We start from the raw sequence: 19635 nt of genomic DNA, 5'->3' as shown, positions 1-19635 counted from the left end.
ATTGGGTTGGCGATTTTTAAAACATCTATGTTAGAATTCCACATTATGATGTTTCGCGGACATTGGGTTTGGTTCTTCATATGTTGCTTCTAAATGTCATTACTCTCAGTCATGGTGATATTAGCAATGGACATTTGGAAGATGTTGGATTTTGGTTACGTGACAACGCAACTTCAAATCAACAAAATATCAACATTATCTGTGGTCAGTGTTCTAGGTCAAACTGAAGTTGCCATTAGATGTTGTCCTAACATTAAGTTGTGGTCACTTGATGTCAAAACCTAAATTCAACCATATATCAACATTCAACCCTGAGCAAATTGATTGCTTTTAAAAAATACTGGAAGAAATGACCCAAAAACTTGCAAGAAATTAGTAAAAAGTGCAGGAAAATTACCTGAAAATTGGTACCACAAAAAAGTACAGTTTTAAAAGAAAAGGAAATTGAAATGAAAAAATGAGAATTATTCTGTAGCATAATTACTAATATATAGAACTATGCAAACTATACAGTAGTTTTCTGGTCATTTTTCTTAGCTTTTTACAAATTGCATTTTTTTTTGTGAATAACTTTCAGCTTCACTCCTTGCATGAGAAGTGCTATTAAACTGACTAACTTCTAGTAATGTGTGATGTGGTAGTAAGTTGCTTGTTGCCTGCTTCCCCTCCTATAGAAAGAATTAAAACCAAATTTGCTTGGATTTCAAAGGTTTAAATACTTGTGAAAGGTGTCTGAACACAGCACAAGAAAAGTGATGTCGATCCAGGTTTCAAAGGGTTAACAGCACTGGTGGACAGCTGAGTTTAGGCTGTATTGTTCAGACAACATACTGCCATGACAGTGCACTCTATATTTAATACCTTCTCTTCCCACAGCTCTCTTTCTCCCTCTCTCTCTCTCTCTCATACACACACACACACACAGAGAGAGAGAGAGAGAGAGAGAGAGAGAGAGAGAGAGAGAGACATGGACACACAGCACATGCGGCTGTGGATAAAAGCTGACTTTTTGGCCGGTCACAGAACCAGATGGCTGTTGGAGCACCGGTGAGGAACACTAAAACAGCACTCACACAATATTTGATCTTTATTAATGGCAACAGGGTTTTTGTTTGAGTACAGATTTAGATGATGGAGACAGAGACGGGCAGTCCAAAGCAGAGGGCGGGGAGCTGGTAATCAGATTATCTCCATCATTTTGGAGAGTCTGTGCTATTTTTGTGCATTTGCTGATTTAGGACACAATGGAATTAAATCCATTTGTTGGAATGAAATTGCTGTCATATAAATGTCCTTACATTTCATAACTGTGAGTTAACCCTTTGAACCCTGAGCAAATTGGTGTGATTTCTTTCAAAAACATAGGGAGAATGCAACAAGCAACTTAACACGATAGCCAAAAAATTGGCAAGAAAGAAAGTTAAAAAAAAAAAAAAAAAAAAGTTTTTTTAAAAATGTATTTATTTAATATGAATTTTTGTAATCATCATTTTAAATGTTAAAATATTAAAATTGGGGGGGGGGTTTCTGGACATCCATATTTTTTGGATAATTTACAAATTTTCTAATACTACTCTTTTTTAAGTATTTTTCAAGTAATTTTCTTGTAACCTTTTACTAATTTCTTGCAATTTGTGGTACATTTCTTGCCAAGTTGCTTGCTGCTTTTCTTCCCCATGTTTTTTCAGAAAGAAATCAAACCAATCTGCTCAGGTTTCAATCAGGGATATATAGCCTGTGAAAGGCATGTGAATGCAGCACAAAAAAAGTAATGTCGATCCAGGTCTCAAAGTCTTTATGGTGGAATCTAGAGTAATGATCATAACATATTGTACCTTTACATTCCTGAATTATTAAAAAGTAAGGTCATATATGTATGAAAAAGATATAGTTCTAACAAATGTATTTGTCTTGAGATATAATAAGTCCACTGTAGAAATGTTACTGTATACAGCAGGGAGCTCCTACACTCCCTAAAGTTGCGTTCAGCCCCATCAGTCCCATTTCCTGCACATATCCGATCACAGTCGTCACTGTGCTGTGTCTCTCTGCAGACGTCTTCTCCGTCATCTCCTTGCACAGCTCTGAACGCTTCTCATCGGGCTGCTTTTTCAACGTGGACATTTCTTTGTCGCACTTTTCCCTCTCCCTCTGCAGCTCCTCCTCCAGCTGCCTCCTGAGGTTTTCTTCACTCGCTTTTTGCTGCTCGACTTTCGCTCTGATGAGTTTCAGCTCCTGCATGAGGGCTATGGTTCTCCTTTTCTCAGCTCTCTGATTCTCCATCTGTATGTCCCTATCTCTCTGGTTCTCCTCCCTTTCGCGTCTAAGCTTGTCCTCCATTTGCTTTTTCCCTTCCTCCTCCTTCCTGATCTGCTCCTCCAAGCTCTTGGTGAGTCGATCCAGCTCTTTCTGCAAAGCGTCTCTCTTCATCTCCTCCCTCTGCCGGATGGCATGCTCCTTCTGTCTTTGCTGGAGCTCGCTCTCTCTTTCCTTCTTCTCATTTTCCGCTCGGGCCTTTCGGATCTTCTCCTCCATCGCTCTTTTCATTTTCTCCCCCTGCTCCACCTGCTCCTCCAGCTTTTTCATAACTTTGTCGAGCTTGTCTTGAAGAGCACTCCTCTTCTCCTCCTCGTCCCTGCGTATCTCCATCACTCTCACCATCTCTTGTATCTGCCTCTCCTTCTCCTTCTTGATGTTCTCCTCCATCTGTCTTCGAAAAGCCTCCTCCCGATCTCTTGCTAGTTTCTCCTCCTTCTCCTTCTCCAGCTCCTGTAGTTTCTTCAGCTCCTCCATCTCCCTCTTGCTTTGTTCCTGAAACATCTCTAGCTGCTTGTCATACAGTTCTTTTATCGCTACCTCCTGCTCCTTTTTCAACAGCTCCTCCTTCTCATTCAGGAGCCTCCACTCCTCCTGCAGCTCCTGAGAAAAGTCGTCCTCTGCTTTCTGAAGCATCTTGATGCCGTAGAATGCTCCTTCATTCCCCTGCATCGTGGCATCCACCAAGGCAAGCAGCTCCGCCACCTGCTCCTTGTTCTTGTAGCTCTGGTTGTTGAAGACACAGTACCTCCCCCCACATCCGGCCACCAGCTCCTCCAGATCCATGCACCCGTCGATTAGACACTGCTTCACGGAGGTCCCTTCTTCCAGGAGGTCTCCATGGGTAAAAACCACCACAGAGAAACTCAAAGCATGGGAACCCATTGCCTGTTTGATCTGGCGCACCGCCTCCTTCTCCTCCTGAGTGAACCTCCCAATCTGAATGACAAGAAGGAGAACATGGGGCCCAGGGTACAGGAGGCTAACACTCCTCCGCAACTCCTTCTGCACCTCTTGTGGAGTCTGATGAGTGTCCAGAAGCCCCGGAGTGTCCAGGAGCATCAAGTGTCGTCCACGAAATTCTCCAGAGACCCTGCGACAACGCTGGGTGACAGAGGAGCTGCCGACCTTTGAGTCAAAGAACTTGCGGCCCAAGATGGAGTTAGCGGTGGAGCTTTTTCCACTGCCAGTCTTCCCCAGCAAAACCAGTCTGACTTCAATGGAGGATGGAGAAGGTTTCCTGCCTGAGGAGACACAAAAGGAGAAAGTTTATGTATCAATCAAAATAGAATGAACATTCTCAGCTCAAGGCATCAAATTTTGTTGCTTTGCAGTGGACTTCCAAGTCTAAATTTTAATTTTAATTTCTATTCTAATCCTAATTTTTATCTTGATTTTAATTCCTATTTTAATTTGTCTGTCTTGATTCATCTATTTTTATTTGTATTTTATTTTGTCTTTTAAGTTATTCTTTATTCTGCCCCAATCGTGTTTAATTCTACTATCAGTGATATTTGTGTTTACCGCTAATATTCTTCGATAAGTATTTACTCTTATTTGTATGGCTTGTTGTCTTTATTTTTACTCTGTAATTGTTCTCTCTTTTGTTGGTGATGTTGGCTCATATTATTATGTTCTTCTGCAAGTAACCTCTCTTGCTTCTGCTTTGCTCTACTTGTCAAAGCACTTTGTAAACTCTTTTTTTAAAGGTGCTATATAAATAAAGTTATTATTATTATTATTATTATTATTATTATTATTATTATTATTATTATTATTATTATTATTATTATTATTATTATTATTATTATGGTATTATGGTTTCCCCCACCATAAAAAAAAGAACTTTTCTTCTTCTCAAAGCACGTGACGTTTAGTATTACTCAACAACAGCATGATTGGTTACATTTAGGCAAAAGGGACACATTGTCAGGTGTAGAAAAAAAACATCACATTCACATTTAAGTCCAGGATTTGTCCACCCGCCCTATAGGGACCTTCGTGCTCCTTATATTACGTTATCAGCAGCTTTTTAAACTGACACTGCCCGTCTGTGTATCATGCTGCCGCAGCAAGTGCCATCCAGCCATGTGGCAGCGCATAATAACACCATGAACAGTTCTGCCTGGAATTAACCGCAAAAGGTAGGTTTAGTGTCAGAGCCTTTCACCAAAATTACTGCAAAAGCAGCAGTTTTTTGACAACTTCAGAATGAGAACAGGCTGGAAAGAATAGGTCACATTAAAAAGAAATAAACATAATCTCAACTTACCCCCACAGCTGATGGAAGACAGCTGTTTGCTAATCATTGACATGTTGTTTCGGGTCTTTTGCCTCCATAAATTGAGAACCAAAGAGAACAGTAGCTGACTATATAGATCCCAACATAGTGGGAGTGTCCGGCCCTATGACATGTTAAACCTCTCTGAACTCTAACCATCGCCATCACCATGTTTCAAATATCAGTCTGGGGAAAATGTGGTGCAATAGTCCGTCTCTGAAACACTCAGCACAGCAGATCTTATCTGTGAGGATACACACTCCAGCAAGAGGTCATGGTCCAGTTGAGGTAAAGATCTGGGAAGCAGGATGAGATACTATACATGAGGGGTCAGTGTGATCAAAGACCAGCAGTAGAGTCATTTGATTGTCTGGTCTATCTTTAAAATGAGCTGATAAGTTGTTGTTTAGGAACCACAAGGGATCAATAACCTCAGGCTAGACAAAAGCCGAGGCAAAATTACTGCCAAGCTGCACCACTGTTTCAGACCATTAAACAGCAAAACTGGATGTCTATTAGCTCATCAATGGAGATTGTTCCACCATAAACAGGTGGGTTTTATTAGAGCCACATGGGTAGCATTTCCAAAAGCAATTGTGCCTCTAAAACCAGGTGGTTTTCAGCAAGATATCAACAGCTTTTCCAGTGGCAATTGGTACCCAAAGCCACATGTTTTATATATTGGCAACATTTCCATCTGTGATTGTGCCACCAAAACTAAGTGTTCTTTAGGAAAGACAACGGCTGCATTTCAAGCAGTGATTGTACCATCGACCATAACCTACCCATTTTTTGTGCCTAAGCATATATACACGTTAACCACAGCATCGTTGAAACATAAAGAAACATTAAGTTTAACACATCCGCTACAAAATGATGTACAATTGTTGCATACACATGTTTTCCAGATATGTAAAATGTCAACATTTAGTCTGGCAACTGGGTTGATAAACCATAGGCCAACTTCTATCACACAGACCAGAAAAACTGTCAGATGACAGAAGATATATATATATCTACAGCCATGCAAACAGCTCTGTGAGGATGTTCTCAGGCACATCAGTGCATTGAGCTAAACGCTAACATCAGCATGCTACCATGTTAACAATAACAACGCTAAAAGCCTGGCTTTAAGCATGTTTAGTGTTTACCATCTAAATTTAGCATGTTATTATGCTACATTTGCTAATTAGCAGGAGTATAAGTGCAGCTGAGGCTGATGGGAATGTAATTTGTTTTGCAAGGATTTGGCTAGAAACCAAAGTATTGGACGAATTGAAAATTTGACCTGAGGGTGGTGCTGTCCAAGACCCACAAAACATATTACAATTCTTCCTTGACATGAAAGTGTGGACAAAATTTCATAGCAATATTTCCAATAGTTGTTGAAATTTTTAAGTCTGCACCGCAGTGGTGGGTCGACCAAAAGACCAACGTTATCGCTTACATAACTAAAACATATTAAATAACATACATAATGTAAGCAATACATTTCCAGATACTCAACACTTTGAGTTAATACAGCAGCCTGAACACAGTGTGGATTTGTTTAATAACAGAAGGTTAGTCTTTGTGATGTTTCTGTCATGATGTGGTGCTGAGACCTCGGACCATAGACTTTAATAATACCAAACACAGTGGCTTCACACAGTCTGGTGTCAATTCTTTGGGGCCACAGACAAAAGAGCACTCATATTAAGAGTGGATTTTAAATGATTGTTATACTATTATTATAATTCTCTTTTGTTACTTTATTAATTGAATCTATTAAAAAAAAAAAAAAAAAAAACACCTACAGAAAGATATTCAGTGAGCCAGGGAGGCAGTTGCAGTCTGTAAATGAGAGTACCTATTCATAGATATTAGAATGAACTTCTGCTCAAGTCTGCTATATTTCTGAAAATTGTCTGATGTTATTTATAAGTGAATTAGAAATTATATCACAAACCTCACAATACAAGCACTAAAATGTTTATCTATTATGATTTGTCTATTTAAGGCACTAAACATTTTTGTTTTATTTAGGTTATCATCATTAATACTCGTATTTACCTTCTGGTTTTCTGTGTCTGTGGCTCACAAAACTGGACAGAGGTTTACTTGTAAAGTAAAGATTTGGAGAAGCAGTGGCCCCAACAGACTTTGTACAATCTCTGCTAAATAAACCTTAAAATCGGTTCTTATACCTTTTTTTTTAATATTGTACTGTTGCATCTTACAGCCCATTTATAGAATCTGAAAATACTTTGTTGTTTCTCTGTATTTTCTGTATTTTTATATTATTAAGCTGTTCATTTGGCACTTTCTAAATAAATGTATTAACATGTTCAAATTCATGGAGTTCATTCACTTTTCACTAAATGAGTCCTCTGTGATCATTTCTGCCCTCTAGAGGCTCCTGGGGGAATGTCTAAAGAAACTAAACCACTGTGTGTGTGTGTGTGTGTGTGTGTGTGTGTAATGTGTCACACCTGTGTAGAAAACAGTAAATCAGCTGATTCTCGTAATCCCATCTCAGTTGCAGTGGTGGAAGGTTAACTAAATACACATACTTAAGGTACTTGTATTTATGTTATATAACTTTTTATATTTCACTGTCATGAGAAGCAGATCAGGTGGACCCAAATGCAGGAGGTGGTAGGCAACAGAAACTCAAAAGATCACTCTTAAATCCAAGGAGACAGTAACTAAACATCATTTGAAGAAATCAAGGATCCAATAAAGACTGAACAGAAAAGCAGGACTTAAATACAAACTTAGACCGATGAGGGGATTGAGTGCAGGTGGAGGAAAAAGGGCAAAGATGCTCAGGAGAAGGGAATAAGGTGAAGAGGCAGAAGAAGAGGCAGGGAGCTGATTGGACTAACGATGCTGATGCAGGACAGGTGTGACAGAAAACAGGCATGAAACAGACAAAAGCAGGAAGTAACACAAGACGCACAAGGAGACAAACTGCAAAATAAATCAGGAAACAGAGTGACCATGATAAATACATGGAACAAGGAAAAAAACAAACTGTTTTATTTTTTGTTATTGTCTACCATTTTTTATTTTTGTAAAGAACTTCATAACTTTGTTTGAAAAGTGCTATAGAAATATAAAAAATATTATAAATACCACTATTGTTGTTGTTGTTGTTGTTGTTGTTGTTATGCATTTATTATATGTTATCTACCGTCATCTTCCTGCCACTAAGTCAATTATGTATTCATCTGTGTGACTATTTATGCTGGTTAAGAGTTCATCTTTCTTAACAAACAGAGGGAAATGACTGTGTATATGCAAAAAGGATGGTTATACAGAAAAGTAAGCAATGAAAAAAGATTTTATATGCTAAAAACAACAAAAAACACAAATGAACAGTTTTGTAAATTAAGTTATAACACATAAATCATGTATAACACATTACATTTGTAACAGTGCAAACTAGTGGAACAGTAAGCAAAACCAATGAACAAGATATCAAAGCTTCTTTTTTACTGGACCGATGAGCAAAGTGAAGGTTAGTCAAAAGGTACAGTACTTCCACTATTCTCGCTCTGGAGGTAGACTTCAAGGTCTGAGTAATGTTTAAGAAGTGAGAAACGTTCACCTGCTCCCTCCAAGTCTCTCATTCAAGTATTGACAACTAATGTAAACCAATTTCTTATCATCTAGACTAAAAAAAACACTAAATGTTTTCACAGTGCACATTTTTCCATGATGATTAGCACAAGGACAGCCCTGGGATCATTAACCATATATAAGGTATTTAAGGTTAATCTGCTGCTGCTCTCATTGAACCTGACTCTGGAAAGCAGCATCATCTGGTTGCCTGAAACGCATTGTAAGTAACATAATGCCTATAGCGGGATGTCTGGCTGTTAGCTCATCAATAATGGAGAATCCATGCATGTTCAAGGCGAGGCCTAGATTGTCTTACCACTCTGCTGCTTCGTCACACATGCGAGCACACCTGACGTTAACTAACCAAGAGGCTTTGATGAACTCTGTGCTTCTGTGCCTTCGTGGTTGAACGGATGATTGGTGCGCGGTGACCTCGTCCTCTTTATGTCAAAGCAAAAAAAACAATGAACTTACACAACCGCACGTACACACACAATACTGACACACATATAAAACAGTTCTGATTTGTGCTGCTTTGAATTAAAAATGGGGTGATGGAGGATGAATGTTATCACAATGGTGATGAAGGAGGCTGTCAGGATGCCTTGGCGATGATGAGGATGCTCATGAGGAACACCATAATGAAGAAGATCCACATGAAAAACCTATCCATCACCTTGGCGACTTTCTTCCACTCGGCCGCCTTGACGCAAGTAGCTCTCTGCTCACGGAAACAGTTGGCGATGTACTGGATGTTCTTTACCACCTGAGGAAGAGAAGGATAGACGAACCAAAGCAAGCACTTAAAGAAACTTTAGAAGAAGACGAGTAATCAGATAAGTGGGTAAAGTGAGTCGATGCCGCGGTGATGCACCTGTTTATGTTGGAGGCAGGGGCAGCAGCAGGGGCACGCTGGGACTTGAAGTTTCTCCGTGGGATAGAGGAGCTGCTCCTTCAGCCCTCCGTTCAGGTGCTGGAGATTTTGCGGATGAAGAGGGGCCTGGTAGTCCAGTTCGTCCCTCCTGATGTGGTGGTAGTGCTTTGTGGTCTCCCGCTTCCCCTCTCCCCTCTCCAGTCTGGAAACGTGGTTGTTATGGTTGTTGTAATGGTGGTGGCTGTTGTTGGCGTTGCCGTTAACCTGGCTTTTGTGATGCCTGCTGTGGTGATGCATGCTGTGGCCATTGCTGTACTTGTACGGGTCGCTGTCATGATGGTACTGGTTGAAATGGTCGTCGTGGTAGCCGCCGGTATCATTCATGGGTTCCTCGGGGTACAGCGGGGTCCTCTCGCTCTCCGGCGTGGTGCAGTTCTCTCCCACCTCGTAGACAAAGAAGATTTTGGACATGTAGTCTATGATGAGCACCTTGGCCCAGTGAGGGACTGGTTTAGCCTCCGCACCACAGAAGTGAATGTTCATGATGAAGATGGTGAGAGACGTGGAGGCTGTGATCATAGTCATTGTGGCTATGTAGTACTTTCCTGGAGGAGAGGACAGAGGATAGGACAGGTTTATGAAGGAGAAGGACAACACGCACATAGCTGCTCTAATAGCTAGACTATGAGGTTGAACATTCGCACACAACTTCCTCACTTCATCAGCAGTGATCCAGAAAGACGTGCCATGGAAATATGTTGTCCCAGATACATCTTTATACATAGATATATCAACCTATTTAACAGCCAGTTTAGTCCTCGCATTGCATAACTGAATTTTATATGGAAGCTCATTACTGATGAGATGATTTATTAAAAGATATGCATGATAAAATTGGGGGGAAAAAATAATTCAAATTTATGAGATTCTAAAGCCTTTAAACACAGAGCACATGTCAATATATTTTTTTAGAGTATTAGTTAGTTAGTTAGTATTTTATGAGCTGCTATAGATGTTTGTATTTTTATAAACCACAACTTTTCACCAGTTTTTATTCTTTTATTCTATCCTATGGAGAGGGGAGTCTATAGTTTAAATACTTCAATAATGAAGCAAAACTGCATGCAGAGAGAATAATTCAAACCTATGTAGGGCATGCTCTCTGCAGGAGGCATGCTCTCAGCCACCAGCAGCTGGAACACAGTGAGCGCCAGCAGCACTGTGACCCCAAGGGAAACCTTCTCCCCAGAGTCTGCCGGCAGGTAGAAGCCCAGCGGCGCAAGGAACGAGATGAGGAAGCAGGGCAGGAGCAGGTTGAAGATGTAGAAAGAGGAGCGGCGCTTCAGGAGCAGGGTGTAGGTGATTTCAGTGTAAGGGTCGGAGCAGCAGCCATACATCATGACGTTTCTAACTGCCGGCATGCCGTGACACTCCCATTCCACGTTCTCCACAAAGTCAGACAGATCACCACTGTCCATCCCCAAACTGATGTCCACCTGATGTACAGGACACACATCAGCACACATGAAAACATTAGGGTTAGTAGATGACCCATACCCATACACATTGGACCTACTGTATGAACTACTCAGAGTTTCACTGGAGAAGCAACATGAAAACCAACACATATACTTAAGATGCAAACTGCACAAAAAAACCTCTGTCACCTTCCCAGGTAGCAATTTTTGGTTTTAAAAATGTTCTGAGAATGGTACAATGCAATGTTTTAGTGATGTTTTAAGCGGAAAGTTTTCTTTTAGTTCCCAGAATGTTCTTCTCAAGCTAGGGTAATGTTAAAACATTTTTTGGGTTTTTTTTGTTAACTTGTCACATTACAGGAACGTTTCATAAAAAATGTTGTGTAATCTCAGGCCTCAATAACATCTTGAAAACATGTTCTGTATGTTGCTTTGAAAACATTCTTCCTTTGTTCTTATGAAACATTGTGGGAACAGTTTATAAAAGAACATTCTCTGATCTGTCACCGCTCAACATCATCAAAACATCCTCAGAATGCTGCATTTATAATGTTACGTCTTAATCAGCATTTAACCTTACAGAACATTATTTGAATTGATAAACATCCTTAAAATGTTCTTTGAACATTAGATCAAAATGTATTATTTAAAACATTTTTACAACTTGTAGGTAACATTAGCCAGTGTTGTGGGAAGGTTCCCTGCTAGCTGGGTTATTTGACTTTTTGCACCTTAAAACGTCAGTTCATCCAAATCATAAAAGAATAAGACGGCATAAGAGTCATCAGTAATAACACTATTGAACTCTGAAACTTAAACTTGTCCTAAAAAAGACGGTTGTTAACAAGTGGCTAAATGACATTACAGAGCTTCATCACGCCAAACACAGTTCCACAGCCTCGTTGTGGTGTCGATGTTAAAGTCATGTAACCGTGGTGTAGTTTGTTTAAAACATAACATTATCTTTTTATTTCTTGCATTTACACGTCATTAGTCATAAAAGTGGTGTTAATTTGCAAATTTTATCTCAAATGTGCAAGTATCATAAACTCTTGTTTGCCACAGAGCTTATTTTTTGCAATAATCCAAAATCCTACTACCCTCTTGACAAGGAAAACAGGGTAACTTTGACTTTTGAGTCGGCCTACAAAAAAAAAAAAAACATCATCCATGCAGCACTCTAAATAATTTAACATGAGTTGTGTTTGTGTCCACCTGATTAATGTAAGTCCAATATTCACTATCTTTTTACTCTGTTTTTGATCTTCACCAACTCCCTCCACTCCACTTTAAACGCTCAATGCTTCACCACCAAGTCCTTCCAGGACTGTCATGGTCTGCCACGTCCTGATTCCATTAGACTTGTGAAGACTGGACTAACACTACGTTCAAACTGCAGGTCCAAGTGGCACAAATCACATGGAAAATGATCTTTTCAAATCAAATTCAGGCCACTCTCATGTGTGGTTCTAAATCAGATACAGATCTGAGTTTTTGAAATGGGACCTCAGTCTGAACAGCCATGTGAATTGTATGGGAATTTATTGTTACGTTTATGTCACTCTGGATTGACATCCTACTATAACATGAAGAAAACTCTGTCTGTCCGTCTGTCTGCATCCGTTTTTCTCCTCAATGGGTTGCCCAGTCAATTTTAAACTGCACATGGGCATTTAGAATTGCCTTAGGTACAGTAGAGACTGAAAAAGCACTTTGTCTCATTCATCCACTTCCTGTGCCTTCTTTGTATAAAAATCCTTCATAAGTAACGCTGCCTTGCTTCTTCTTCTGCCTGTGGAGTTAATTAGTGAAAACACAAACAGCGCCACTGTGCCTTTGCAACCCCCACTGTGGTCACAGGTGGAACTGCAGCTTGAATGACAGAAATTATGCTATTTTTATCATTCTGTTACAGCACTTAAAAACCTATATTGTTACAAAGCATTGCTTCAACATTTGCCTTGTGCCTTCCACTGCACAATAACTTAAAAATTAAACTCTACACAGGCCCATCAGTGGCGTCCATGTTTATTATGGACTCCTCCTTGTTTACTTCCGTATACATAGCATGCTGTGTGTGATGTTTTGTTGTTCCTCTGGGCATGTGGGCCACATCAGGGCCATGACCAGTTCACACTGGAGTCTGATACTTGTTACATTTTAAACGATAATGTGAACAGCTACATTAAAAAATCAGATCTAGAAAATAATCCGAATTGAGCACCAAGGATTGCAGTGTGAACATAGTGTAAGTCTCTGCTCAAGACTCATTTATGTTGCTTTTATTTGTGAATCTGTCTTTGTCGTAACTTGGTCAGCTTATTAAGAAGACTGTGTTTTCTTGGCTTTGAGTTTCAGTTCGCTGTTTTTCTCCTCCTGTGTTCCTGTGCTTCCCCTCATTGACCCATCTACACAGTTGTCCTGCATCCATGGATGTATTATCAGGAAGCCTGCATCAGACTCGTTTGTCTTTCCTGCTTCTCAGTTTCTCCTAGCCAATCAGCTCCCTGCCTGTTCTTCTGCCTCATCACCTCAGGGGCTGTTTACACAGCAATTGTTCTTGCATCAAATGTTAAACTTTTGTTACGGTTTGGCCTTTCATTCACACGACAACAGCATTTTGGGGGCCTGAAAACACAAACTTTTTAAAACCAGGTCCCAAACTACAATTTTTTGAAGACACAACCCCTTCTGTCACAATGTAAACTGGCAATGCATGGAGAATGGTGATGTCACGTCCACACTTATACGCGTGGTCTTCTTCTATGTTGTGTCATTACAAAGTTACAATACCACCTACTGGCCCGGCATGCATACTACTGCGATTTCAGTTGTTTTTTTGTACATGAGGATCCTTTTCACAGTGTTATCATACAAACGCACATTTTTTGAAAAATGCAAAGAAAAGACTTTTCCGTTTTTTGTAGAGCCATTCTTATCTTATATGGTCTTATTCCCCTCACCTGAGCGTTTCTGCCCTTTCTCTCCACTTGCACTTCATCCCCTCATCAGTCTAGCTTGTATTCATGTCCTGATTTTAAGTTCAGTGTTTCTTGGATCCTTGATTTGTTCATGTGATGTTCTGTTGCTGTTCCTTTGGATTAAAGAGTGATTATTTCGAGTTCCTGTTGCCAGTTTTACATGACAGAATGTTGCAATATTAATTTTGCAATGAAATTGCAGGTTAATAAATATCTGCAAAATCAGTTGCTCCACTGTCTCAGATTCAGTGCCTATCATTATGAGCATTCAGTGTTTCCAATCAAATTGGAGTCTATTTGTAATGGTAGGGGTGGTTGTGGGTGGATTGGGGACTGTTGTTGCCATTTCAAGCAGCGCTAAATGACTGTCTCTGTGAGCCGCTCTCTTCCTTCTCTCCCTGCCCAGTTAGCATGAGCTAACACAGCAGCAGCTGACATCCAACACTAATCCGTTAAACGGGCCCAACAATGTCACAACAAAACAGAAAAGGCTCAACTCAGTCATTAAACCCTTTAATAATCATGGGGTAACATTAGCTGTGTGATGCTAACAGTGAGCCCAGTCACTGTGTGTGAGACTGTCCACGGCACACACAGCTCTGCAATTAAATGAGATTCTAGTCATTTTTAATCCAGAAGTCATTGGGATTGGCTGAATTAGTATTAATAGTTGTGATCACATGGTGAAGGGACTGACTAGCTGGTCTCTAACTGTGTCTGTTAGCTGTTCAGTGCTGAGCAGCTTGTGTACAGAGGGTTCATAGTGTTTCTGCTGAAAACAGCTAGCTGCTTCGACCACGCATCGAAGCAGCTAGCAGCTTCGACCCACCACCCACCCATCAACGCTCTAAGATGGGTGAGACTGAACCAAATCAGTAAAGTTGTGGCCACTAAACACTAAGCTGGAACTCACCATAAAGCTCCATAAAACTGAGAGGAGCTGCAGATTCAGGTGATATTTCTTTTGTGGGTTCATGGATACAAGCGAGCCCTTTCACATTTCACTTTTACTGGACTGCAGAGATGTAGTCTGTGCTGAAAACAGGGTGTGCGTAGTTAATAAAAATGATTTGGTGTTGTTCATAGCTGTGAAACCTTTGGAATTCAATTCAGACTGACCCAATTAACCCTTGCAACCTGGTTTGTTGGAGGAAACTAGGAGGAAAAGTCAATGAGCAACTTGACAAGAAATGTTCCACAAATTGCAAGTACTTAGTAAAATGTGTGTGTTGTGTGCTGAACTTTTCTTTTCTTTTCATATATTTTATTTTATTTATTTATTTTTACAAATTTCCAGCTAATTTTTGGGCCATGCCTTGTTCAGTTGCCCATCGTTTTCTACCCATGTTTTGAAAACCCATGTTGAAAGAAGACAAAAACATTTGATCATGTTTTGAAGGGTTAAACAAAATCTAAATGTTTTGGAAGCCATGTTTGACAGAATATCAGGGTGAAGGCAGAATATCAACTCTAAGAATGTTCCTTTCAGGATCAGTCATGATCAAGGCTTTAATCATCTACCGCCGTCTAAATAAAAGACAGCCTTTAACCTGGAATATGAACTGATTCAAACAAGATAGAAGGTGTAATCTCCGTCTTATTAACCCCGTCACCAGCATGCTCACACGAACCTGGTTGCCGTTGTAGGTCCAGGAGCCAAAGGTGAGGTTGCACTGCTGCCAGTCGAAGGGGAAGTAGGAAACGTCCACCACACATGTGCTCTTTGTGATGGCTGGAGAGTCCCAGATGATCTCTCCGTTATATCGCAGCTTCACATTAGTGCTGGATGCATCTGCAGGCTCATCATCTGCTCTACTCACACATACAGAGGAAAGCACACATCACTCACATTTCACACACAACTGCATTAAAGGTGCCCTGTGAACGGTCTCTTGTTACTGACTTGTTGTAGAGGACGATGTCCGGCTTCCAAACCAGGTCGCTCGGGATGTTGATCATCTCCAGGTTGTCATAGTCTTCCTTGTCCCACTTCAGGTAGGCGTCATGCCAGGCCTGTCTGATCCACAGGTACGTGGTGAGCACCTGGTTCCTCTCATCCTACACACACACAAACACAAGAGGAACCTATTATGCTTTTCCCTATTTTCTGTCATATACGTATATATATAACAGATTTGTGCAAAACGTAAGCAATATTTTCGAAATGTCGATAAAACACAATTATAAGATGACTGCATTTCCACTGAGTTATTTTCTGTCACTTCTCCTCTCTTGATTACATTCCAAGAAGCATGCTGATGGATGGTCAAAACATTAGCAGCTTTATTGCTATTGCAGCCACCACACTAGCCGTCATTATTTCCATACAAAGGCGATGTAGGTGTGTAATGAGAGCAATAAAGAAAGGCAAGCGCCCTATACGTGGGAGCAGCCACGTATGAGGCATTTCTGGGAGGTGATAGTCCAAGATTTCGTGGAGGAATTGTGGATTCAAAACTTCCTGATGATCCGCTCAACTTTTGAAGAGTTATGCGATGCAATAACAGCTCTTGCAGCACCTGCTGCATCATGCCCGAGGGAGCCAGCTCCTACTGACAAGCACATTAATAGAATTTATCCTCTTAAAATCTGAAGCAGTCACAGGTAAGCCCAGCATTAAGTTTCATGTTGTCAGGCAAAGAATTCTTTAAAGCTACAGAGGTTTCAAAGAAGCACACCTGGAGTATTTGTGTGTGTGTATATATACACACACACAAATACTCCAGTATATATATATATATATGTGTGTGTGTGTGTGTGTGTGTGTATGTGTACCTTTAGGTTGTAATTTGAAAAAAATTAAAATCTAGGTGAGATTATGATCATGTAATCAAGAAAAACACTGAGAAGAGACAGAATAGGCAAAATATTTAATCACCAGTTAATACTTTATACTTTATTTTATTCTGTTTTATTTGATTTTATTTTTTATGAAATTTTTTTTTGTTTTTGTTTTTTGTTATTGTTATACATATATATATATATATATATATATATATATATATATATATATATATATATATATATATATATATATATATATATATATATATATATTGGGTCACTGTAGGCATCCTGCTGAAGTGTATGAACAAGAAAGAACAGAATATATGCAAGTTAATATTGTCAACGTATTTAAAGGCTCATCTGAAAAGATTCTTTTCAGGTTGAATGGCCGTATGTGTTTTCCTGTGTGTGTGTGTGTGTGTGTGTGTGTGTGTGTGTGCGTGCGTGCGTGCGTGCGTGCGTGCGTGCGTGTGTGTGTGTGTGTGTGTGTGTGTGTTAGTTTTCTTTCTACTTACCATATCTTTGATCTGTGACAGGGTGATCTGCAGGGAAACATTAAGAGCTTTGTCTGTGTCATCCACTGGCCTCAGAGCATTGGAGTAATCCTCCATCAGGTCAGCCAGAAGTTTGCGAGCATAATGACCCTGAGCCCCGTGTGACACTGAGGGGGAGGAGGAGGAGGAGGAGAGCAGAGGATGAGGACAACGGTAGAGGGTTACAATAGATGACGGACTGCAGAGACAAGAGCAGATTTGAGGCAAATATGAACAGCAAACTGATCAGAACTGACCTTGCAGCAAAAGGCTGATCCAAACCATCAACACTGCCTTCCTCATCTTCAACCAGTCACAAGCTGAAGGATCAATTATTCAGCACAGCAGTCCCAGAGACAGCCCAGGTCCAAATCCAGAGCGTCACTCTATTCTGATCTCCATTCTCCCTGGCTGACGCTCAGCGAGACCACAGAAAATTCTCGACATCTCACATCCTGTCAGAAGCTCTCAATGCTTCGCTAGCTGTTAGTCGCAGGTTGCCTCTCTTTCACCGTTTCTCTGTGTGTGATCGCTGCACTGGAACAGGACCTGAGGCTATCACTCACACTCACACACTTACATACACACACACACATACACACACACACATACACACACATAGGCAGTATCGCATAGCACACAGGCACTTGGTGAAATATGATGCTTGCAGCCCTATCCACTTGTGTTCATGACCACAACCAGCTGTATTACACACACACACACACACACACACACACACACACACACCATGCTGCATTACACAGCTAACGACATGTGTCAGTCACACACATACAGCGATACTTTCTTGACTCTGCTCAGGTCATTCAAGATGAACACACACATGTCATGACACATGTCATACATGCTACATGGCAATGAACTTCACATGGATCCACGATCAGGTTTCACCTTTAATTAGGAATCTTTAACATAACAACAGTAAAGCTGTACACTGGTTGTAGATCAGTGATAGGAGTAGATTTTATCCTCTCTTTGTCCACGGGCTGTTGAAGAGATCAGTAACCAGAAACGAAGGCCAACTAATTAACTGTTGTAATATTGACCAGCAGACGTGACAACTTTAAGGTTTAGAGTATCTTATTGCACCTTAAAACTTTTCTGTTGTTGTTGATAATTGAAGGTTTTCTTTAAAAAAAAAAAAAGGATTAGTATGGAAATAAATTGTGTTTTTATACAGTTGTGCTTCAGTTATGCATAAAACTTTGTGTTACGCATTATTTATACTTTTTTGTTGATACATTAAGATCCTGTGCTGGATTAAAATGTTTTTGTTTGATTGTATATTTCTTTGTTGTTGTTGGCATTTGTGTGTGTATGTGTAAAACACAGAAAAAAGGCTGTAACAAGTAAAAAAAATGAATATGTATATGCTATCTATCAAAATGAGAGGTTAAAATCAAGTTTAGCAAGTATTTGTAGACTGTGTAACTGTGATGCATGGTATTGCTAAGATAAGGCAAAAATTGTCAGTTTTGCACAGCAATAAAATGTTGGCATTATTTGTTTTTGCAAATCAAGGATATGTCATGTTTCATACATTTCTAATCAACATTTCTCTTGTAAAGTAGTTCAAGAACGTGATGGTTGATGATCTGACAGCTCGTCAAGACGGATGCCAAGCTGCAGAAAGCATCAGATCACTGTCAGGATATTTCCAGCTGTGTTTACAATGACAAAATGGGTAACCAAAAGAGTTTTCCTTACCCAGCTAAGAGGTTTTTGAGCTTGAAATAACCACATGTTAATCAAAGCATTGTTTAAATGTAACGACACATAAGGTTTCAACATATTCACAGAATGTCGATATATATTTGTATACATTGAAATATTTGTACATGTAAATGTGGAAAGATATTCAGAGGCCAGAGAAATCATTCTTATTTGTGCTGCTGTTTTAAAGTAGACTTTGGCTGCACAGTATTTCTAATATTCAGAATATATCTTTAATAGGGAAACCACTGAGGCCAAATATCACGCAGCAGTCGTACTAAAAATATGACACACAAAGATCATGCTTTTCTTCAAAAGTCTTTTGTTTGACATCATTTCATTTGAATCAGTGCCTGGATTAAACCACTTCAAAAGAAGCAGACCTCTGACCTCTACAGTAGATCCAAACTTTTGCATCAAAAAACATCCGTTAGAAATGTTATTGACTCGTTCTGCTGTGTTATTCTGCAGAGTTCAGCGCATGATAATGTGATGTGTTACCATGTCACAGTTTCTGTGGTACTGAGCGCGTACAGGACAGGTGTTTCCTGTGTGTGTGTGTGTGTGTGTGTGTGTGTGTGTGTGTGTGTGTGTGTGTGTGTCTGTGTGAGTGTATGTCTGAAAAAGAAAAAAGTGTGAAATAGTGTCATTGAGCCAGAGTTTGAGTTAAAGAATAGTTTTGGTAAATCATTTATCATTGTCTCTGTGCAGGGTTTAATTTGTGTTGTTGGGTGTGCGTGCATGTGTGTGTGTGTGTGTGTGTGTGTGTGTAAAAAAGATAGATAGATGGACAGACAGACAGTCAGTGTCAATGAGTTCATGTGTGTGATGTGTACTGAACTTTTAAAAGTCATACACAATGTATGCACAGGATAAAACAGAAGCACTGTGAGCTTGTGAATAATGGTGATAGTGTATATCGAGGGGGGGCTGTGTGTGTCAGAGTCAGTGTGTTTGCAGCAAACGGGAGAGAGGAAAGAGAGTGGGGGAGTTTCAGAGGGTGAGACAGTAAGAGAAAGAAAGAGAGGTACATACAGAGAACAAGAGT

General features: G+C 40.0%; 2 protein-coding genes across 2 annotated transcripts; both read right to left on the bottom strand.

Annotated features, from left to right (window-relative positions):
* Positions 1 to 1643: 1643 nt before the first annotated feature.
* Positions 1644 to 4646, bottom strand: LOC148189866 (uncharacterized). Its single transcript, XM_088075255.1, has 2 exons — positions 4589 to 4646; positions 1644 to 3560 (listed from the first exon to the last, which is right to left on the bottom strand). The coding sequence occupies exons 1-2, from the start codon at positions 4629 to 4631 to the stop codon at positions 1942 to 1944; spliced, it is 1662 nt and encodes a 553-aa protein (XP_087931381.1). The 5' UTR covers positions 4632 to 4646; the 3' UTR covers positions 1644 to 1941.
* Positions 4647 to 7630: 2984 nt separating this feature from the next.
* chrna9a (cholinergic receptor, nicotinic, alpha 9a) lies at positions 7631 to 17554 on the bottom strand. The gene is made up of 7 exons (XM_088075254.1): positions 17114 to 17554; positions 16839 to 16984; positions 15440 to 15594; positions 15168 to 15348; positions 10222 to 10573; positions 9078 to 9682; positions 7631 to 8969 (listed from the first exon to the last, which is right to left on the bottom strand). Exons 1-7 carry the CDS (start codon positions 17157 to 17159, stop codon positions 8799 to 8801), a joined length of 1656 nt encoding a protein of 551 aa, XP_087931380.1. The 5' UTR covers positions 17160 to 17554; the 3' UTR covers positions 7631 to 8798.
* Between the last annotated feature and the right edge of the window lie 2081 nt (positions 17555 to 19635).

This window comes from Plectropomus leopardus, chromosome 3 (genome assembly GCF_026936395.1).
Source record: "Plectropomus leopardus strain MGB_pleo_1.0 chromosome 3, ASM2693639v1, whole genome shotgun sequence".
Lineage (NCBI taxonomy): Eukaryota > Metazoa > Chordata > Actinopteri > Perciformes > Serranidae > Plectropomus > Plectropomus leopardus.
Note: the sequence above shows the minus strand (reverse complement) of the source record. Positions and strands in the feature narration are given on the sequence as shown.